The 23,642-nt window shown below is 36.8% G+C and overlaps 1 protein-coding gene across 1 annotated transcript in view; it reads right to left on the reverse strand.

The window, feature by feature from the left end:
* Psmd1 (proteasome 26S subunit, non-ATPase 1) overlaps positions 1 to 22,139 on the reverse strand; it is a 90,365-nt gene extending 68,226 nt beyond the window's left edge. Inside the window, exons 1-11 of the mRNA XM_027941757.2 lie at positions 21,773 to 22,139; positions 17,450 to 17,493; positions 16,255 to 16,328; positions 15,919 to 16,088; positions 12,933 to 13,138; positions 10,747 to 10,890; positions 8,293 to 8,519; positions 3,422 to 3,482; positions 2,500 to 2,628; positions 1,005 to 1,093; positions 362 to 440 (exon numbers count right to left, since the gene is read on the reverse strand). Of these exons, the coding sequence (XP_027797558.1) occupies positions 362 to 440; positions 1,005 to 1,093; positions 2,500 to 2,628; positions 3,422 to 3,482; positions 8,293 to 8,519; positions 10,747 to 10,890; positions 12,933 to 13,138; positions 15,919 to 16,088; positions 16,255 to 16,328; positions 17,450 to 17,493; positions 21,773 to 21,788 (1,239 nt within the window). The 5' untranslated portion in view covers positions 21,789 to 22,139. The remainder of the gene's footprint in view (positions 1 to 361; positions 441 to 1,004; positions 1,094 to 2,499; positions 2,629 to 3,421; positions 3,483 to 8,292; positions 8,520 to 10,746; positions 10,891 to 12,932; positions 13,139 to 15,918; positions 16,089 to 16,254; positions 16,329 to 17,449; positions 17,494 to 21,772) is intronic.
* Positions 22,140 to 23,642: the final 1,503 nt, after the last annotated feature.

A 23,642-nucleotide genomic window follows, 5' to 3' on the forward strand; every position in this document is an offset into this window, starting at 1 on the left:
CACTCAAATGAGGACAGTCTTTGACTCACTCACAAGTTAGTTAAAAGACATTGTCTATCCTTCAAACTTTTCTTTGTTTTAGAATGTTTTCCCAAATAACATTTTAATTCATACTTTGCAAAATGGTTTAGACAGCTTCCACAGGAAAAGAATTTCTACTTTATTTAATTAATTCTACCTTATTTAAAAAATTTTTAAATAAAATTTAATATCTTATTTAGTTCACCCTTCTCTGTAAGATGACTGATTTGACTTAGCAAAATGAGTGTGTTAGCTAACTATAAAAGGCTTTTATTTTTTCTTAACTTCAGAAAAACTGCTTCTGTTCTGATGCCTATTCACAATGAATAATACATATTACCTTATGAATCACACCCAAACTGGCTGTAGCAGTAAATTTTGCCCAATTAGTGGCTCTGGCCAACCATTCCAAATTATCTCTGTAAGAAAAGAAAACTCAGTAATCCTGTTTACAAATGAATTTCACAGAACTTTTTAACACAGGTCAAAAGCATTAAAATTTTACCCCAAGGGCTGGGGATGTGACTCAGTGGCAGAGCGCTTGCCTAGCACCCTAGGATGTGCCAAGCTCTAAGTTCAGTCCCCAGTATCACCAAAAAATTTTTTACCTTGAACCATCTCATCATTTTACTTTGTGGATCTCAACTTACTACTGATTCTATTCTAAGCTGTTTTTAATATTTTAAGGATTTTTAAAATGCACAACATATAATCCTAATTTTGTTCATTCTATAATGAACAAAACCAAAATCTATTATTTTCAGGGTTTCATATATTTCCTTCAAAACATATCATCAAGCCACCTAATAAAAGGAATTAATTTTACCTTAAAATGAGAAGGAAAATTAAATTTTAAAATATACCAAAAATAACAAAAATGTAATTTAAAATTCAGGACTGGTCAATAGAAAAAGCTCTCCACATGCATGTAATGATGTCAACACTGTCTCTATATTAAAGTAGAAATTGCCAATCATATTCACCTCAGAAACTGGTCACTGGTTGTCCCACAGTGCATAAAAGAGTTTGCTATAACAGTTGCCGTGTGACACACAGAATTCCGTACTGCATCCTACAAAAACAAATGCGGATTTTTTTTGATCACTGGCAAAGCCTTGTACCCATGCATGCTTTCACACATACTCAGAGGCCCTATTTTGTGGCAAAAACTGAACTGAGATTCAAAATATAAATTTTGGACATTCTTTATAAAAACTAAGTAACTAGTTTATAAAAAGTCAAAGAGTTTTATTTGCAGTCTTAAGTTAAGGTCGATACCAGATTTTAGGTGGGAATTTAGGTAGTGGAATTTCTATTCTTTGGTTTCTAATATTTTAACTTTCTATTGTTCTTCAGCATTTTGGCTAAGGTCTCCAAAATGTAGGAATAACCTATAGTCTATACCTCTGGCAACCACCAAAATAATTTTATTTTTAGTGAGACTATATTACATAAACTAGATTCAAATGACTATCACAAAGAAATGACTATCAAATGACTATCACAAATCATTTGACTCTTTTTTTGCTATTTGGAAAAATTAGTTTTAAAGTTTCAAAAAGCATTCTCATATATGCTTTGATCAAACAGCTATTCAGTCCATGAATGAATACAGCCATTAAAAAAAGAATAAATGTCTTTGGGAAGGTACATCAAGTAAAAAGGGAGACAAAGAGAAAGAACTTTTAAGCTATATATCTTTTTATATGAAACTATTTTTGAATCAAATATGAAAAATACATCTTCAAAGAATAATAATTATCAGCAACAATATCTCAGCAAAGGTTGTAACAAGGTTAAGAATCTCTACTCTCAGGGAGTAGTAAATGACTTAGTAGGAAATACAGTTTATGTAGGTATATTAATATCCTGATTGTGGTATTTGTCTAACTATTAAATGTATACATTATAATAAAAAGCATTTGGTTTTTTTGGTACTAAGGAGTGAACCCAGGATGTCACACATACTAGACCAAGCACTGAGCTATATCCCTAGTCATAAGCCACCCCAAACCAGCCCACTTTTTTTGGAGATAGGGTCTTGCTAAATTGCCTAGGCTGGCCTTGAACTCACAATCCTCCTGCCTCAGCCTCTGGAGTAGCTAGGATTACAGATGTGCACCACACTCAGCAAGATAAAAAGTTTTTAAGAAGGGAAAAAAATTTTTTTTCACTAAACTTCCCAAGAGACTAGCATAAAAATGGCTGCCCAATCATTGCTAATTCCCTTCCCTTTCCAATAAGTTAAAGTTTCACTCATTGTTTTTTTGTTTTGTTTAGTTTTTGTTCTGGGATTGAACCCAAGGCCTAACTCAAGAATGCTAAGCATGTACTTTCCCACTGAACTACACCCCCGACCCTTCACACTTACTTCTATGAAAACTCAAGACAGTAATTTCCTTGATCAGCAATAAAATACAAGAAAGTATTCAACAACAAATAAAAGAAAAAAACCTTCACCGTGGATAAATTTCCTACCTTTGTGTTTTTTAGAATCATGAGGTCTGTGTTGTTATTTCGTATTAGAAACTGCAGATGTAACTCAATAGCCATTTCACCACTTAAAATTTTAATCATTTTCAAAGTCTGGTCCTTGGGCTCTGGACTCTTCAAAAACAACAAAAATGCATATTACTAAAATTCATTAAGCAAGCTTTACCTCATCAGCTCTAATACACATATATACACAAATTCATTTTAATGGTAAAATCTAGAAAATGCATTTATCCTTATTTGAAAAGAAGAAAATTTTGTTTTCTTTGTTGTTGCCAATAAAATACACCAGCTTGATGAATACAATTCATTCTAATGAATTGCTCCCAATGTAAAATATCAAAAAGAGAAGAATATTAGGAAAGAATAATTACCAATGACACACAGGAAAAATTACTTTATGCAGAATTTACTTATACTTTAGATGAGAAACTCCCTGCTAAAGATGGAAAAAAACTGAAAAACTGTTTAATTGACAAATACATATAATCTCATGAACTACTAAGCCATTAAGATAATTCTTCATGGAAGAGAGCAGGTGAAATTTACAAAACCAAGCCTCAGAAACCAAAAACCCTGATGGAAGAAACATTTACATCACTGCTCTACTATTTGCCCCACCCTTTCATACACTGTGAACATTAAAACAGCAGAAACAACTAACCTGCCCTCTAAATAGGATGGCATTTGTTAAATGCCACGTGTTTATCTTACCTTCTGACAGTTAATTTGAAGGTTTTCTGAACAAAGATCATTCTTTGGTAAGTGTCTCAGGATTTCTCCTAAGTGCTTTTTTGGATTAATGTTTTTTTTTTTTTTTTTTATAAAGGGACTTTTGTATCAAATTTAAATGAATTTACAATACAACATGTTAAATGGCAACCTCAAGTTTAAAAAGCATACTCACGGCGTCTGGTGTCTTTCCTGAAAGTACACTGCCTGTTTTTTCTTCTGTTTCCATCGACTCACTACAATGAAGGGAATCAACAATCAATAATCTGATACTGTTTCTAAATAGAGCATGCAGGCAATCTGTTCACACCACAGGCCCAAACCATGTCCAACCGGAATATTTTGCAAGAAAGTGAGGTTTACTTCATGAGTATTACCAATAAGAAATAAGACTCTAGGCATCTCTAAGATGAAAGAAGCCCAGTTATTGAACTTTCCCCAAATAAATTCATGAAAACACCAAGCAACTAGGTCAGGAAAATCCATGGATAACAAATACTGGGTGCAATGTATCCCTCCCCATTCCCAAAACGGACAGATGGAGATAAACTACCATAGGCTACAACCAGTATGAATTAAAGTATTAGGGACCACAACAATAATTAAAACTAAACAGCCAACATTCTCTTCTAGGTCAAAGCACCATGCTGAGGAGAAAATGCTGGGCAGAGAAAGGAAACATCAGCCATCTTTTGTTTAAATACAAACACAACAGAATAGTTTATACAGAGCAGTGAAAATTTATTTCAAAACAAAAGACATTAAGAAAGTGATACAAGATAAAAAAAAAATCAGAATTTGAAATTTTCAGAAATTAAAATAATAGAACTGGGGGAAAATTGGAAATAAAAGAAAAAAATCATTATAGAAATAAAGATTAACTCAGAAGGAACATGACAGCAAATAATCACATATTACCTTAGAAAAAGAAGACAGGAAAGAAGAAAAATTTTCAATTAAAAAGAAATAAACAAACTTCTAAGATCAGGAACAAAGACAGGATATTTACTCTTGTCACTTTAATTCTTTAATGTATCAGGAAGCCCGCCAGTGCAGAAAAACAGGGGGAAAGGCATAAAGATTAGAAAGAAAGAAGTAAACTGATCTCCAGCTACAGATGATTCCAATGTAGAAAATTCTATAAAATCTTTTTTTTTTAATTTACAAAAGCTAAAAAGTGATTTAAGCAAGGTTACAGGATTCGATGTTAATACACACAAAAAAACTATGTGTGTCATATAGTAGCAACTAGTTGAAAATAGAGATTTAAAAATACTACTTATAGTAGAATCAAAAAAACATAATATACACAGGAATATAAGGAATTTAATTTAAGGAAAGATATGCAAAACCTGTGCACTGATATCTACAAAACGTTGCTGAGAAAAATTAAAGAAAACCTAAACAAATGAAGAAAAGCACATGTTCATGTATTATAGATTTAACATTATCAGGATTTCAATGAGGGACAAACTGAGTAACACAATCTCAATCAGAATCCCCAAATTTACATAAATGCAAAAGATCTATAATAGTCATAGTAATCTTAAAAAAAAAAAAAATTGTAGGTCTGGGGGCTGGGGATATAGCCCATGGTACAGTGCTTGCTTGGTATGCACAAGGATCTCCAGTAGCCTCCACCCTCCCAAAAGGAGGTCTTACATTGTCTGATTTCAAGCTTCCAATAAACTTGAGCAATTAAGTTTACTGATAAAAGAAATACAGATCAATGAAAAACAACAGGAAAAAAATCTACCAACACATACATATACTAACTTGATTCTTGTCAAGACTCCAAGGCAATAGAAAAAGGATAATCTTTTACACAAAAGGTGATGAAACAAATAAGCATTATAAGCATTCATTTGGAAAAGAAAATAAAACCTGTTCTCCTATCTCATACCATGTACAAAAAGTTGAGATCTAATAGAGATCTAAATATAAAACCTAACATTATATAATTTCTAGAAGAAAACATAGCATATTAGCACATTTTATTTGTAACCCATGAGGCCAGTGAAGAATTTTTTAAATAGAGCTCCAAAATTGAAAATATGACTGATCAAAAATAAAAAAATTTTGTTCACAAAAAGATGCCATTACGAAATGAAAACATATGCCAAAGACTGGGAGAATATTCATGACACATATTTTTATCAAATGACTTCTATTAAAATAACAATAAAATACCACTTTACCAATGAAAGGAGCAACATTTTTAAAAGACTGACATCAAATGTTGGTCAAGATGTAAAACAACTACACTGCTTATAAAAGAGTGAATTGGTACAGCCACACTGGAAAAGAGTAGCAGTTTCTTACTAAGTTAAATACATACTGTATTATTTAATGATTCTGCTCCCAGGTATATAGCCAAGAGAAACAAACACATCTATATCTACAAAAATGGTTGTTCAAAACCATTATTCTTTTCCCCTTTTCTGTAGTACTGGGCATTAAACTCTAAGGCCTCAGTGTTTACTAGGCAAGTGCTCTACCACCAAGCTGCATCCCCCAGTCTTTATTTTATTTTGAGATGGGGGGGTCTTCCTGAGTTGTCCAGGCTGGCCTTGAACTTTCAATCTTTCTGCCTCAGCCTCCAAGTAGTTGGGATTATACACGTGGCCATAGCCTTGTTTTTGTTTGTTTGTTTGAAGTATTGGGAATTAAACCCTGGACTTCATGCATCCTAGGCAAAATGCTATCACTGCGCTACATCTCCAGCCCAATACTTTTGTTCTTAGCAGCAAAGAATCAAACAATCCAAAGGTCTATCAGTAATGAATGGATACATATACTCTGATATACTCACAATGAAATGAAACTCAGCAATGAAAAGAAATCAATTACTGTATTTTACTATGTAATCATTACAGAGTTTATGACGAATCTTTTGAAAAAAGTAGGTCAAACCCATTATATGAAGCTTTAAAAAAAAATTGTGTGCGTACTACTTAAAAATCATTTATGACTACATTGTCTTTGGTGCAAGATTAGTATGCACAGATTCAACATATACATTAATGTGGTGTTGACAATTATGTGGTGAAATACGATATTAATTCACTCGCCAAAAAGATTCATTATGCTGAATGAAACAGAAACAAAAACAAAAGAATGCATGCTATATGATTCCATTTTTATGACTTTCAAAAACTAGCAAAACTGGGCTGGAGCTGGGGCTGGGGCTCAGTGGTAGAGCGCTTGCCTAGCATGCGTGAGGGTTCGATCCTCAGCATCACATAAAAAAAGTTGTAGTCCATCTACAACTACAAAACAAAATTGAAAAACAACTAGAAGAACTATCTATGGTGATACAGATCAAAACAGTGGTTTCCTTTGGAGCAAGAGGTTAACTGCAAAGGGCACAAAGTTTCTGGGATGGTAACAGGTGTTGGTTACATAGGTGTTATACTAGCAAAACCCAACAAACTGTATGCTTAAGATGTATGCATTTCATTGGTATTTAAATTATTTATTAAAAGAATGGAAGAAAATAAGGAAGAGACAAATACAGATGATAGGCAAATGAGAGCAAACATTCCTATAAAAAAAGAGGCTCCCAAAATAAAAAATAAAGGAAAGGAACAACACAAATAATAAAAACTAAAAGAAAACCTTTCAGAGGCAGGAATAATTTTGGTGTATCTGAAGACCATCAGGAAGGTCAGTGAGGTTTGAAAGCAGTGAGTAAAGGAAGATGAAGTGAGGGGTACAGAGGCCAGACCATGTGCAGTTGTCTTGGTATCCAGAAGACTTGTTCCAGGAACCATCACAGATATAATCTGTGGACCCAAGTCCCTTATACATAATGGCTGAATAATTGTATGTAACCTGAACACATCCTCCAGCATACTTCAAATCATCTACAGATTACTTATAATTATGTAATATAAATGCTAGTGGTTGATTTACTATATTGTCTAGGGAATGACAACAACAACAAAAAGTCTGTATATATTTAGTACAGATTTAATGCTTTTCCCCTCAGTATTTTCAATCCATGGTTAGTTGAATCCATGGATGCAGAGCTAATGGATACAAAGGAACAATGCATAGCACTGCAGGTTACTTTCAATACTTAGAATTTTATTTGAAATGTACTGGGATGGTAAGATTGAAAGAAGAGTGACACCTGATTTAGTTTCAGAAGAATGACTCTACTGCATGGAAAACTTTGGAAGAAATCTAAAGAGGGGAGGTATAAGTGATATATAAACATTTTAATAAGTTGTCTAAATGCATAAGGAAATACAGGAAACTAAGATCTAATACTATATTAACCTGTTTATGTATTCAGTTTTTAAAAAAGCACAAAAAGCTGAGGATGTTTCTTTCCAAATATCTGTCTGTCTGTCTATCTATCTATCTATCTATCTATCTATCTATCTATCAAGACAAATACCTTAAAGCACGCCCTTCAGTCCCATCTAAGACTCCCCCCCCCACCCACTTTTCTTCTGTTTTGGTACTGGGAATTGAACCAGGGCCTCAGGCATGCTAGGCAAGCACTCTATCCATGAGAAGTAGTAGATCCCTGACTCTTTTTACTTTTTTAGACAGGGTCTTGCCAAGTTGCCAAGGCTTGCCTTGAACTTGCCATTCTCCTGATTGAGCCTCCCAAGTAGCTGGGATTACAGGTAGATTTTTTTTTTTTTAACCTTTATTTCATTTATTTATTTATTTTATGTGGTGCTGAGGATCGTGAACCCAGGTCTCACACGTGCAAGGCGAATGCTCTACCACTGAGCCACAATCCCAGCCCTACAGGTAGATTTTTAACTTATTTAATTAAGGAACAAACATGATATCTTTCCCTACCAGATAATCCCTTCTCTTTCTTCCTAGAAGGATGCATTTATTTGGTTTTCATTATTATACTTTTAGCACAGGGCAAAACAGAGCAATAGCCTAAAAATACCTTATAGTCTATGAAAGCTAATGTTAAATTTATTATTAGAATATGCCATCTATGAATATTATACCTACTCCAAAATGAAATAAAGATCGTTCAATTAGTTCTGCTGCAGAAAAAGATACTTATACCTGTCTTTCTCTGATCCTGAAACAGTACCAGTATTGGTGGATCCAGGCACAGAAGCAATAGGGGTGCCAACAGTTCGAAGATTCTGGATTACAGATGATAAAAACTGCTGGCTAGCACTTTCATACAAATCAAAACAAATCTGATAAGCCATCAGGAGGTTGTCTTCCTTTACCAGTTTTTCTAAGATATCGCTCACGGCCTGAGGGTCATCTAAGAAAATTAAGCACTGAAATGGAGATAAAGAACAAGTATACAATAACTGAAAACTTCATATACAAGGTACTTAGAACATAGCAAACAGTTGACAATATAGAAAACATTAAAATGTAAGCACAGGAAAATTGGGGGCATACTATCTAGCCTACCCTTTTATTTCTGAACCCAATACTCATGAAGTTTTCCTAAAAATGGAATGTTCTTCATTAAAAAAAAAAAAAAAAAATCCATACAATTTCCATGAATTATACTGTGCCTGGCAATCATCAGTATTCAATATTAGTTGGTGAATAAATCTTAGTTTCTATAAATTTTTTTCCCCCCACAAATAGGCATTGAATCCAGGGGTGCTCTACCACTGAGTTACACCCTCACCTCCCCCACCTTTTTTTGAAACAGAGTCTCACTAAGTTGCCAAGACTGGCCTTGAACCTGTGCACGTTCTGCCCCAGCCTCTAAAATAGCTGGGATTACAGGCAGGTGCCACCAAGATCAGCTTCGTCTTTAATGTGAATCATAATATCACCTGTTAAGAAATACATTTCAAGGGCCAGAGGTGTAACTCAGAGCTCAGTAGTAGATTCTCACCTAGCATGCTTGGTTTCTAATCTTGTATCATTAAATGTATTTATTATTAGAATATGTCATCTATGAATATTATTATATGAGTAAATTTGTATAAACAATTTTTTTTAAAAGAGAGAGGGAGAGAGAGAGAGAATTTTAATATTTATTTTTTAGTTTTTGGCGGACACAACATCTTTGTTTGTATGTGGTGCTGCGGATCGAACCCGGGCCGCATGCATGCCAGGCGAGCGCGCTACCGCTTGAGCCACATCCCCAGCCCGTATAAACAAATTTTTAAATGTACAATATATTTTCTTATACAAATTTTAAAGGATAAGGAATAAAAAGCTAAAAAAAAAAATTAAATTGCCTCTAAGCAAAGGACAGTGAAATATTATTATTCATGAGTTTTTAAAAACCTATTTAAAACTATTAAAAATTATTTAGAAACAAACAAAAACTTCAAAAATCTATATAAAGAGGGGTTGGGGTTGTGGCCCAGTGGTACAGTGCTTGCCTCACATGGGTGAGGCACTGGGTTCAATCCTCAGCACCAAATAAAAATAAACAAAATACAGGTATTGTGTCCATCTACAACTAAAAATATTTTTTAAAAATCTCTATAAAGAGAGCTAACAAGAAATATAATGTTAAATTGACTTTGAGTGGTTTAAATGTAAATATTTTTTCTTCCCGAATTTTGTTTCAAATTTGGTTTAAAATACATTTTCAAAAAAGGGGCTTTTTAATTTAAATTTGTAGAAAGTATAGAGGATAAAAACACATGAAAGCATATATGCAATAAAATGCTATGCTCTTATGCAGAATACAAAAGTCTAGGGCTAGGGAAGTAACTCCATGGCAGAGAGCGTGCATAGTCCTGGATTCAAGCCCCAGAACTGCAAAAAAACCCCCAAATCTCTAATTTTAAAAAATCAAAAGGGATGAAGATGTGGCTCAGCAACAGAGCACCTCTGGGTTCAATTCCTAATACCAAAAAAAAAAAAAAAAAGAGAGAGAGAGAAAGAGAGAGAGGTGAACTTACGCACATTTCCAGTCCACAAAATGCAAAATAGACTTTAAGGATCTATATGTGCTTGGACCTTGGGGAAAACACCTAGCATTACCTTTGGGAAAAGACCCAGAAGAAGGGATAGGGAAAGACTAGCTTTTCATTTTATATATTTTCTGTTGGATTTTTTTTTTAATGTACAAGCAAATACATAAATTAAAAGATATAAAGAAACTATATCCAAATGTTCGGTTGTGTTTCAGTAATGAACCCACAGATAATTTCTATACTGTGAATTCTTTTTAGCATGACATAGTAGAGCATCAGTAATGTTTTTATCTTCTACCTTCTACCTTTTTAACCTTCATTTCCAAAATTTCCTTAAATGCTTAGATTAATCATTATGTTAATCATTTTCAGAATTTAAAAAAGAATGCATATTAAAAATGCATTATAACAAAACAGTCTTTAGGGCTATGAGATTCCATTTCTTATCAGTAAAAAGAAATATAAACCATATAGCTAATCTTCACAAGGCTATTGAAAAGATCAGCTGAGATACATGTATGAAGCCATTATAACAATGTAATACAATGTAACACGATGTGGTATAAAGTGGCATTGCACAGTGTAGAGTAATGTAGTGCAGGGTAATTACCTGACAAACATTGATGAAATCAGGTTTCTCCAAGTTCATGTAGATTTTAACTAGAACTCTTAATACTTTGTTCCGAAACTGTTTATTCTGCATTAAAGACATGCAGAGCTTAAGGCTATAAGCTAGCATTCCTGGGACATCATTCTGAAAGAGATAAATTTTAAATTACATCATTATCTGGTTACTGAAGCATTATGTTTATTAGAAACAGAATTATTTTAACATACCTTCTTTAGCCATTCAAGACAATGACTTAAAACCCTTAGATAATAAAAACCTAAATATTGTAAACTTTTTTAGAGAGAGATTTTTAGTAAATAATCACACATTTCCTTATTTTCATGAAAATGGGTTGAAAGCAATTTAATATTTAGTGGTCATCCAGGACCATCACTATATTAACAAAGAATACTATAACAGATTGATGCTGTTTATTATAAAAAGATTGCTTCAACTGTCCATACACTAAGTGATTACGCTTTGCAACTGTGTCTGTTGAAGGCTTTCTGCCTCCTACCTTGCTACTAGACTCCTTCCTGATTTACTGCCTGTACTTATTAGTCAGAACTATCTCAAGCTCTGAGTGACTCAGGACTAATGCTTTTACATCTGTCTTTTGTTCTATGAGGAAACCTTAACCTACATAATGTTGTTTTTACTCTTGGGGTTCTTATAAGCAGCCCCAATATTTGAGATACTGCCCTATAAAAGTTCTTCAACATAAACATACTGTAGAACTACAGAAGTTTTTCAAAAAGCAAGTTGTAGCTTATTACTAAGTAAAAATAAATCAACTTAATGAGCTGTAACTAGCATTTTAAAAAATTAAATACAATCTTAAAATGTCAGAATTATATCATAAATAGTAAGTACAGGCTTAAGTGCAATATGTACTAGAATGCAAAACAAAATGAATTTTTTACTCTCTCTCCCCATCCATCCATTTACCAGTACTGAAGATTGAACTCAGGACACCCTACCACTGAGATACATCCCTAGACCTTTTTAAATTTTAATTTGAGACAGTCTTGCTAAGTTGCCAAGGCTGGCCTTGAACCTGCAATCCTCCTCTCAGCCTCCTCAGCAGCTGTGATTGAAGGCATGCATCACTGAAGGCATGCATCACTGCTTTATTTTTAAAAAACATGTATTACCCCTTTTCTTTCTACCTACCTACCTATTATTCATTGCCCATTTTCCCTCTGGATTCCCCCAACAGACTGACTGATTTGGGCAGAAATTTTGTTGCCACTATATCTCCAATGCCTAGAATAGGAGGCATTCAAAAAGCACTTGCTGAATGAATAACAGCAAATATTTTAATCTTGTTCACAAGAAGACAAGGAGAGGCTATACCTGCACAAAAATTAAACTGAGAGTGAAACAAAGACCATCCTATCATATGGTCATTCATTTATTTATCCTACTTCTGCGGCTAAACAGTGGCTTAGACCTTGATGATACAGTAATGGAAAAGGCACAAAGTACTAAGCTGGTAGGAAAAGCAATTATTAATTCTCTAATAAAATAGTTAACTAAAAACTGACTAACACTTTGAAAAAAATACAGGGCTCCCTAAGATTAACAGAAGAATTGGACCTCATCTTTGTAGTAGAGGCTGAGTAGAGAAAGACAAAAGACAGCTGAGTTCTGATCATGAACAGGAATGATGCAGGTTAATGAAGAATATTGTTGGCATTGGGGACAGGACAACATACAACAGGAAAAGAGAAAAGACCAAAATGGCTAGAGTACAGAGAGCTAGCTCATGGAGGGAAGGAGGTGCTAAAGCAAAGTGGGCCTGCAATCATTGTCCACTTAACTCAGTCTTGCACCTTTGTGACTACTTTGGTTGGTGTCTTAAACTGTCTAAATCTGGAATCTACTTAATAGTGTTAACCACAATAAATTAATTCAAATAGTTTATCAATACATTCTTCTTAAAAAAGGCAAGGTAATAAATACAACTTCCTCAAGTGAAACTTCAAAAAGAATTGTGGCAGGAGAAAAGCAGATATTCTATGAACACAAAACACAAAGTTCATATATTAAAAAAAAACTTTGGCAAAAAAGCACCTTATTTTTTTAACTAGATTTTCTTTTCACTACCCAGATTTTCAGTTTGAATACTTTGTTTTGCTGATTTCCCATCAATAACAATCTCTAAAATGACATCATCTACCTACCGACTCCAGTATGGTCTTCTCAAACACATCTAGTCTTCGTGTCTCCAGAGCAATGCCAATAGCCTGCTTGTACTTGTGATCATCTAGACATCGCTGGAACATTTTATTCACAATGCCTTCCAGCCTCTGGTCAATTGGTTTTTTTTCTCCTTCAGGCAAATCTGCATTTTCCACGCATTGTTTGGTATAGTGATCAATGCATTTTGCTATGGAGAAAATAAAATAACTCTGATTACATTGTAAATTGAGCTAAACTACCAGAAAGGGCAATGTTCACATTTATAATCACATATACCTGTGAGATAATTATAAAGTAATAAGGAAATTAAAAATGTTAGAACTTATGCTTTCAAATAAATCTGTTGTATTTGCAATAGTTACAATAAAGAACCATGCACCCACTCCCATAAGGTTGCCATTATTTAAAACATTTCTAGGCCTGGTGTAGGGGCACACACCTGTAATCCAAGCAGCTCAGGAGGTTGAGGCCAGAGGATTTCAAGTTCAAAGCTAGACTGAGCAACTTATCGAGGCCCTAAGAAACTCAATGAGACCCTATCTCAGAATAAAAAAATAAAAAGGACTGGGGATGTAGTTCAGGGTAAATCGCCCCTGGGGTTCAATCCCTGGTATAAATGTACCTACTGCCCAAGTTTCAGGGAGAGTCATGTTCTCCCATTTGCCAGGTTTACTTGTCATAACTACAGCCCAGGTATATGTAATAACTAAAATCCAAGGTCTAGCCTTATTCTCAGCTGAAGTCTCATAACTAGGAGAAAGCTTACTAGTCTTGAATTTTCTGGAGGTACTATTTATGCTACTCATTAAGATCCCAAGAAGAGAATCCCAAATTCTACTTTGTATGCCCCCTCACAAATCTCAGTGACATTAAAAAAAAAAAAAAATCCTACAAAACTTAGAAGCATGAATCCTCTACTTCCACACAAAGTAAAGAGAACTGGTCTCTTGATTAACAACCACCCTCCAAAGCTAAGAGGATATATAATATTTAGAAACAAGGAAGGCATCTCCTATCTCACAGTACTTTATTTTTTAAATTTTTTTATTGATTTTATTTTTTTCTCATAACACTTTATAACTCTTTATCAAATAATAGAAAAGATAAATAGGTATATTTAACCACATTTCTAACAATGTGAAGAAAGTGCTCTACTTTCAAAAACATGTTGTCTATCCTTTAAAACCATCGGTTCTTCCTATAGGATTCAAAGAGTTAAAAAAAAAAAAAAGTAACAAAGAACCCAGTTAGAAGCTGTCCCCAGTCTCCCTCTCAACTATGGGAGGCTGAAACAGGAGGATAACCAGTTCAAGGTCAGGGAGATCTCTGGCTCATAAAACAGAAGAGAACCCTAGTTAGAACTTCAGGGACATCTGAAGGTACCTCTTTCAACCCTGCTGTGCAGCATTTCCCAATTTCTGACAGAGAATATGAATTTTTTCCCCCTAAGGGCCTATGTAAATAATGCAGATTTCCTCTTTAATGAGCAATGAAAAATACCTGCACTGTGCATTCCTGACAGGTAACATGATCTTGAGCTCTCTGAAACTATGATCCCATCTACAGGGCATGCAGCCCCTTTTTTCAACTACAAGATAGATGTTTCTCAAATATTCACGTATTTTTTAAAGCTATAAAATCTTTGAACCTTACATAGTTATTTGAACTTATAATTCTGGTTGAAGCACAAGAGAGAATCCAAAACCTTGCCTATGAGTTTCCCCTGCTACAGTCTGGCACTGGAAATGTTCCCCAAAGGCCCATGTGTTAAAGGCTTGTTCCCGATGTGGTGCTATTGGGAGATGGAGAAACCTATTAGACGTGGGGCATGGTGGAATGCTTACAGGTGACTGGGAGCATGTCCTTGAAGGGAGTAGTGGGGCCCTGGTCCCTTCCTTTTCCTCTCTTAATTCCCTGTCCTGAGATAGGTGGTTCTGCTCTACCACATGTCCCTGCCATGATTTATTGCCTTATCACAGACACAAAAATAACAGAGCCAATTGATCATGGAATGAAACTTCCCAAACTAGTTACCTTTCTTCTCTACAAATTGATAGTCTCATATATTTGTTATAGTTCAGAAAGCTAACCACCCCTTCATTAAAATTAAATTAAAAATAAACAAACTGGGCATAGTGGCACACTCCTATAATCCCAGTGACTAAGGAGATTGAGACAGGAGGGTCACAAATTCAAGGCTAGCCTGGGCAAATTAATGAGACCCTGTCTCAAAATAATTAATAAAAAGTTCTAAGGATATAGCTTAGTGGCAAAGTGCTCCCTGGGTAATACAGAAGGAAGGAAAAAAGGAGCAAATGAGAAAATAATGGTTACTAGTAAAAACTATGGATTTTGGACCAAGTAAACCCAGGTTTTAACTTCTGACCTTTCTATTTAATAGCCGTGGGTCTTTACGTATCAGAATCCAAGTTTTTTTTCATTTGTACAACAGGGCAAAAGTGGAATCAATCATGATATGTAGAGTGACTAGTATCAGGCCTACCACAATACAAATATTCGATAATGGCTTCTTAGAAACAACTACATAAATTTTCATCAATCTGTTACTCATAATAACCTGAGTTATCATCTCACCAAACTGTAGGCTCACTGGACTAGAGATAACCATAACTGATGAGATAATCAGGCTCAGTAGGAGGTAGATCTAAAAACTCAATCTGCATAAAATTATCATAGAAAGATTATTAATTTATAGTTAAAATAAAACTGAGCGGGGCTGGAGATGTGGCTCAAGTGGTAGCGCGCTCGCCTGGCATGCGTGCGGCCCGGGTTCGATCCTCAGCACCACATACAAAGATGTTGTGTCCGCCGAAAACTAAAAAATAAATATTAAAAAAAAAAATTCTCTCTCTCTTAAAAAAAAAAACAAAACTGAGCAATATCATATTCTGGAAAAAAAAGAAGGAAGCCAACAAGATAAAGCCTTACCAGATATAAAATAATTACCTATAATAGTCTCCACATATTCAGAGTTATCGTTGACATTGAAGAGGTCACCTGCTCCAAGAGCATAATTCAGAGACTCCTCAAAAGCCCCCAGGTGATAAAACACTTTAGATGCCACTAAGGCTGCAAACTGCCGACTCCGGAAACCTTCATCTTCATACAAAACTTCTCTGAAAGAAATTAGAAAGGACAGACCCTGTTCCTTAAAAATCCCAAATCTAAATATTCAAGCCACAATTTAATCATAAATTTCTAAATAAATTAATAAGCTACAAGACACATCCACAATTATTCAAATACCTTATTCAAATTAATAGAAATAGAGCAATTTCTTACATTTTGTCTACAGACTCAGAAATTTCTGCCCAGAAGTCATTGACAACTGCATTCAACTTGTGTAGTGCAAATTCCTGTGAAAGATAAAACCAAAATTCCATTTTAAAATACACTTACCATTTTGTTTCCTTTAAAAGTCTTCCCTCCCAAAAACAAACCAATGGCCAATCTGCAATAACAGTCACTAAAACTCTCTCTCTCTCTCTCTTTTTTTTTTTTTTAATATATTTTAGTTGTTGATGAACATAATGCCTTTATTTCATTGGTATGTGGTGCTGAGGATCGAACCTAGTGCTTCACTCGTGCGAGAGGAGCACTCTCACCACTGAGCTACAACCCCAGCCCGACTAAAACTCTTAATCTCTCAAAGACAGAAATTTACTAATAAGTTTTCTTGAGTTTACACATTTCCTTTGTTTCAATCCTAAAACATCAAACTAATCATGTCATTCCATGTCACACAAGACTGACTTGTTAATTTAAATGTAAATGAATATAGGTGTCTATAACTACTGGGAAGTACATTCCAAATGTTCATGAGACGAAAATAATTTTAAATATGTGATACAGAAGAAACACCTTTTGTGTTTCCTGCTGATCAAGAAGGGTTGGGGTTGTGGCTCAGCGGTAGAGCGTTCCACCTAGCATGTGCGAGGTCCTGGGTTCCATCCTCAGTACCACATAAAAATAAATTTAAAAAATAAATGTATTATATACAAATAAAAAATAAATATTAAAAAAAAAGAAAGAAAAAGAAACTGCAGGGCAGCCAGGCTTGGTGGTGCATACCTGTAATCCCAGTGGCTTGGGAGCCTGAGGCAGGAGGATTGCGAGTTCAAAGCCAGCCTCAGCAAAAGCAAGGTGCTAAGCAACTCAGTGAGACCCTGTCTCTAAGTAAAATACAAAACAGGGCTAGGGATGTGGCTCAGTGGTCAAGTGCCCCTGGTACCCACCCACTCCACCCCCCCCCAAAAAAAAGAAAAAAAAAAAAGAAACTGCAGGGTTACTCAAGTGTTATTTAAGATTTGCTTTAATTTTGTTAAACTCAAGGAATACCAATTGCTACTGCCAAGATACTATCTTCTCTGGCTAGATTTCAATGACTGCTACAGATTATGTAGGATGGCTCCTTCAAATAATAGAAGATATGCAGACACTACAAAATTTAAAAAGCTTCACAGAATTCAATTCATACCTTCAGCTGTGGTTCTTCTTCATCCAGAAGAGAAATAATTCCAGCTATAAGACAAAAGGAATATCATGATTATGAAACATGCTCACTCAGATAAAAATTAATGCTTTGTCAAAAACAAGCATTTCTGTCACTGATATTACAGAAAATGTAAGCATTTTTTGAGAGGTGATTTCACTAGGGTTGAGTCAGGTGCAGTGGTACACCCCTGTAATCCCAGCAACTCAGGAGACTGAGGCAGAGGATCTTGAGTTCAAAGTCAGTCTCAAAAATAAAAAATAAGCTGGGGATATAGCTCAGTTGGTAGAGTGCATGCCTTGTATGCACAAGGCCTTGGATTTAATCTCCAGCAACACACAAAAAAAATTAAAACATAAATTAAAAATAAAAGGGGCTAGGAATGTGGTTAAGCACCTATGTTATCAAACTTTCATGACACCATATATATCACATCATTTGCCATTTGATGGTTTTCAAAATATGGTCCCTGGGCCAGCAGTATTAGCCTTACCTGAGAATTTGGTAGAAATGCAAATTCCTTGTTCTGCCTCAGACCTTCTGAATCTTGATTTGGGTTTGGGTCCAGTGATAAGGCTTCCCTGTGATTATTGTGTTCACTACAGTTTGAGAATCACTGACCCAATTTACTGACCAAAATGAGAAACTTTCCCCAAAAAATTCAGAACAAAATTATTTAGACAAAATAAACCAACAGTTAAAAAATTATTTAGGAAAAAAAGGGCACATTTGATCATCAACTCAACAGAATAATATATTTCAATGATTTTTCAAGGTGCCTATATTAAGGCATCTCCTTCCTATCACAAGTAACCATGATTTCACTAAATAATGAACCATCTTACTCATTCTGATCCCATTACCCAAGTGTTCCCCCACATGCCTTATCTTAGCCTCAAGGTACTAGCACTAACATAGGAGAGCAAAAGGAATAACTGTCCTCTCCAAAAGAACAGATTTTGAAATATAGTCATGTCAAAGAAATTATTGAAAAAAAAAAAAGATATGGAAGATTTTGTCCTTATACCATAGAGGAAACCAAACCCTCTCAAATATTTTTTCTTGTAGATCTTAAAATCATTCTGGAACACTGAGTTCAAACTGTGATTTGATTAAAAAGAATCAAGACAATTTTAGTTAGGAGATGTAGCCATTTCTAAACGGTAAGTATAGGTTTGCCTTTTACCTGGCCCAGTCTTTAGGGAACCATAAAGGAAAGGATACACAATTTAACAAGCAAAACTAGAGCCTACTACTATTCCAAAAGCTTAAAAGCAAAAAGAACTTGGTATTCTAGGTGTTGATATGTCCAAACCAGACTGAATGGACAGCATGGAGAAAATTAAAAATATCATTAGGTGGGGGTGGAGGGAAGACAATCTAGTGATGTGGAATAGACTAGAATGCTCTAAATGTAAAACAGGCCAGACACAGTAGCACACACCTGTAATCCCAGATACTTGGAAGACTGGGACAGAAGGATCACGAATTCCAGGACAGCCTAGGCAACTGGTGAGAACTTGTCTCAAAATAAAAAATATATAACAGAGCTAGGGACATAGCTTAGTGGTAGAGAGCTTGTCTAGCATTTGTGAAGCCCTGAATTTGATCCCTAGAACCCAGGTTGTAGGTGGGGTATAAAACAAATCACAACAGGTAATGCTAAAAATGCCATTAATTAGCTACCATCAATCAAGGGTGTATATGAAAAGTTTTTTTAAACAGAGACACATTTTTATACTCTCTTTTTCATTTCACTGGTAACTAATTTGCTACATGATTGCTCTGGCTTGGAAAATCAGCCTCTGGGCATTTAATAGAACTAAATCAAATATTCTATACTCTACACACTAATAGCTCCTATCTTAGAGAAAAAGAATTTCCCTTTGGATGGGAATGGGAATGGAAAAGGCTTGAAGATGGCAAAAACTGTTATGCAATAATACAAACTCAGCAGATTATGTCTAAAATGTTTAATTAATTTATAGTAATATGTGGATATTATTTCTCATATGGGGGTGTGTTCCAGAAGACACAACATAATAGTTGAAAGTGGCTGTCTGGGGATGGGAAGGGAAAAGAAGGGTAGAGGACTATCGTTTTAAAGATTTCCAGCATTATTTCCCCCTATATGTCTATACTATATTAAATCCAACCCACTTAATTTCACATCTCCTTCTAGTAAATAAATAGCTCTATCTTCCCCATTCCCTGTTATATGAAAACTCTTGAAAAAAATTAGCAGTACACACTGACTTCTTATTCACTACTGTTTTTAGTGACTAGTAAATGTCTAATGAGTAAATGAATGAATAAACTGACACACCAGAACCATGACACTGGCTTGTTTAGCACCTGGGACAGATCCTAAAGCAACAAGCTTTAACAGACCTGAAACAAAGTTACAAAAGATCTGAAGCAGAAAATGACAAGTAATCCAAAAAATTTAAGAAAAGACAGTAACAAATATATACTAAATTATCATCACAGAATTTCATCTCAAAAATCATTAGTTCTGCCCACCACAAGGAGGTCGGAATTCCATTATATTCCTGCCAAGTGTTCTTTTCAGCCTCAACTTTAAAAACTCTAGGGACCTATTTAATTATTTGATTGATTAATCTCTTCATTCAAGATATACTTCTGAACTTCTGCCATAAGCTCAGCAGTGTTCAAAGAAACGTGAAGACAAATTTCCTACCCAAAACTGTATCAGGGAAAGACACTAATCAGGAAAGGTAAACAAACAAGGTAATTACTGAATTGGGATGGAAAAAGGTGGCAGCTAGGGAGGAGAGAGTAAATGAGTTTTATTAGCGTGGCAAGTTAAGATAAGCATTTGAGTTAACACTAAAGATTGAGAAGCTAAGAGAAACCTTGAAAAGAGAAGTCTAGAAAGGAAATAGAATGTGTAAGCGTCCACAGGTAGGAGAAACTGAACAGAAAGAAAGCCAATGTGACTAGTGAATAATGAGTAAGAAAGTATTACAAGATGAAGTTCAGTGACAACTTGTGTATTTGGTTGAGCAACTGAATTTTATTTTAAAAACAATGGAAATTGATTAATTTCAAGCAAAGATATATTATGTAATTAAAGTTTTAAAAAAACTGATAACAGAGAAGAATGGATTTAACATGGGTACTGATGAAAACACAAAGTTTTAAGGCTTTAATAGCAGCAGGCAAGAGATGGGCCAAGTTAAAAGAGACAGTGGAAATGGAAGGATCTGAACTAGAACAAGGGCTACATTTACAAGTGGCAAGAAATTTCATGTTTGTCTTCAGAGCATGGTAACTGGAAAAGCTCTTCTTCATATGAACTACACTTCATCTCCCAATCATTTGGATCCCTTGGAGACAAAAGTCTAATTACAGGTACAGGTGACAGCTCTTCCAAGTGTTAGAAAATGCTACTATGTCTCCCAGATTCTCCAATTTTCTTAACTAACCTTCGTTAAATGTGGTTTGGAGTTCCCTACTTTATGGAATACTGACTTTCTGCCCACCAGTTTGTTTACAACAAAATGTGTGTGGAACAGGTACAGAGAAAAAAAAAAAAAAGAAAAGAAAGGGTCGAGTGCCGTGGACAGCTATATGCAAATCAGTCTGTAGTGGGAGCCTACAAATCTCCACTTAAACTTGATCTCTACAGCTTATCCCATTTCAAATGCCACTACATGGATTTACTTATAAAAGTGTAAGTGTGGGGACCTTCCTCCAGACTCCCGAGCTCTTTCTTGAATGTATAGTACTTTCTGAGCACCTAGGCTCAAAAGGTCAGCTGATTCTCAGTATAAAGCTGACTCGGTGCTGAATCAAACACCCCTGGAGTGGACCCAGAAATGACCCACCTCGAGCCTCATTTCGGATTTTACTCTACGGAGGACGTGTCTCGCCGGGTCCCAAAGCACTAAGGCAGCAGTTACTGTTGGTCCGCACAGAGGTCCCATCCGGTCCCAGCCACCCACAGAGAAAGACCGGGGTCCAACGGCCAGAACCGGGAAGACAGCAGGGAAACTGGGGATCGGGACGGACCAGGAAGCCCCTCGGTCCGGGCGGGGGGTGTGGCTGGGAGGGATGCAGAGGCGTTCCACCAGGTTCCAGTCCTCCCAGCCCAAAGGGCCCGCAGCGGCGGGACGAGACTCCCAGCCCCCGACTGGAGGAGCGTCTTGGGCAGCGAGGCCATCGAGGGGCCGCGCAGGCTGGCGCTCCGCCGGGAGGTGCCCCGTCACCCGCCCTGACTCAGCTAAAAGCCGGCGCGACGGCAGCGGCTCCTCCCTTTGCGTGTGAGCTCCAGACCGCACTCACCGGCTGAGGTGATCATGGTTGCGTCCCTCACTCGCCCTTCCGTTTGCTCGCCGACCCTGCAGCGCAGTGTATCTGTCAACTCAGGGCCCGCTCGCTCCGCCGCGCCTCTTGCCTCCCTGGGTGAGCTGCTCAGTCACTCGCCTTCTCAGGCCGCCGGCTCGTTTCTTGCCTAGGACCCTGTCCACCTCGGAGCTGCCCGCCGCCCCGCCTCCCATCTGCGCGAATTTTCTTCCGGTCTGTGTTTTCGGGCCGCTGCCGCCCTCCGTCCCGCACTAAAGAGTACAAAAGAAAGTGTCACTGTTTTTGCTAACTCTCCTGGAGGCCAGAACTCCCGCGCGTTGAGGACATTGGTATGCGTCTACCATCAGGCTTAAGAATGGCCACCCCTACAAAGATAGGACCCCACCGACACCCGCCATTGCCGAGAGAAAGGATGCTAGGGAAGGCGTGCGCTTGCTTGCAGCGCTCCCTGCAGTCTAGGAGGTCTCATTGCAGCAATCTCCACCAAGCGGAGACTGAGTTTTGAGGGTTTTTTTGTTTTTTGTTTTTGTTTTTAATAAAGCAAAGTCTGTCTAAAAAAGAAATTCTCAGAGAAGTGCTGTATTACCATAATGAATCCACAAGTAATTGTTCTATTATCCTTTGAATAACTAAGATTTGTGTTTACTTTTAGAATAGTTAATACCATAGATTTTCACATTTCAAGAATCAGAAGTCTATAGACTGGGGATGTATCTCAGTGGCAGAGCAACGAACATGCTCGAGGCCCTGGATTCTATCCTCAGCACCAAGTGTGTGTATGGGGGGGCAGGGGGGACAGGGGGCGATTGGCCAACAGAGAGGTGGCCAATTTGACGTATCTGCTCCTCAAGGAAAAAAACGTTCTGTATGGGAAGAGCATCGTGTAGCTCCAGTGTGGATGTTGTGCTCGTCATGGCCACCACCTAACCTGAGTCTCACATGAAAATGCATGGGCAACAGTAGATGGCTAAGAACACCAGGCTTCTCGCCCTTTGAGATTCTACTCTCTCTCCAGGCCTGAGGTTTCTTTCTCTCCACTCCATTCTGCACTCTTTAGGCAGAGTAATCTTTTTCACAACTCAGCTCTAATTCCTTCTGTTCCTTAAAACCCTCAGTCCCCATCTTGGACCCTATTCTTATGCTTCTCTTCTATGTTTCTGGCCACAGTCTTCTGTTTGTTCCCCATCCTTGCTTAGAATGCAATGCCTTCCATTGCTTTGGTCAAGGTGGAGGTCCTAAAATACACTCCTACAGCCGTGCTCTCTCTCCTGAGCACCAGACACACAGACTTACTAGATATCTGTTAGGTAAATTTACAGACTCCTGAAACCCAGCAACCTCAAAGCTGCATGCACTCTTTCCCTACATGTGTGTCTGCTGCCATGGTCTGTGTGAGTAAAGGGCATTCATCAGCCTTTAAAGGAAAGTGACCACAACACTCGGAGCAACCAAAAGATCTTTACTGCAGCAGTGCAACAAAGAGAAAAGAAAGAAGGAAAGAGAGAGAGAAAAAAGAGGAGAGATGAAGAGGGAGAGAGCAAGAGCAAGAGAGAGACAGAGCGCACGCAAGAAAGACAAAGAGAGCAAGAGAAAGAGAGAGAACAAGAGAGAGAGAACAAGGGGGGGGGCCTGGCAGGAGGGAGTTTTTATAGCCCAAATCTAAAGGGGCCTCTGGATCTGCAAGCTGCCTTGTTGGCCCAAGTGGGGGTTAAGTGTTCAGCCTTGAGCCTTGAGCGGGGTTGAATGTTCAGACTTGAGGCAAACAGGTGATAAAGGACCAGATAGAGGGGGGTTTGAGTGCGTGGGCTATCTTGCAGCCAACATCTGTTCAGCCTGCCCTGCAGACAAC

Source organism: Marmota flaviventris, chromosome 11 (assembly GCF_047511675.1).
Source record: "Marmota flaviventris isolate mMarFla1 chromosome 11, mMarFla1.hap1, whole genome shotgun sequence".
In the NCBI taxonomy this organism is placed as follows: Eukaryota; Metazoa; Chordata; class Mammalia; order Rodentia; family Sciuridae; genus Marmota; species Marmota flaviventris.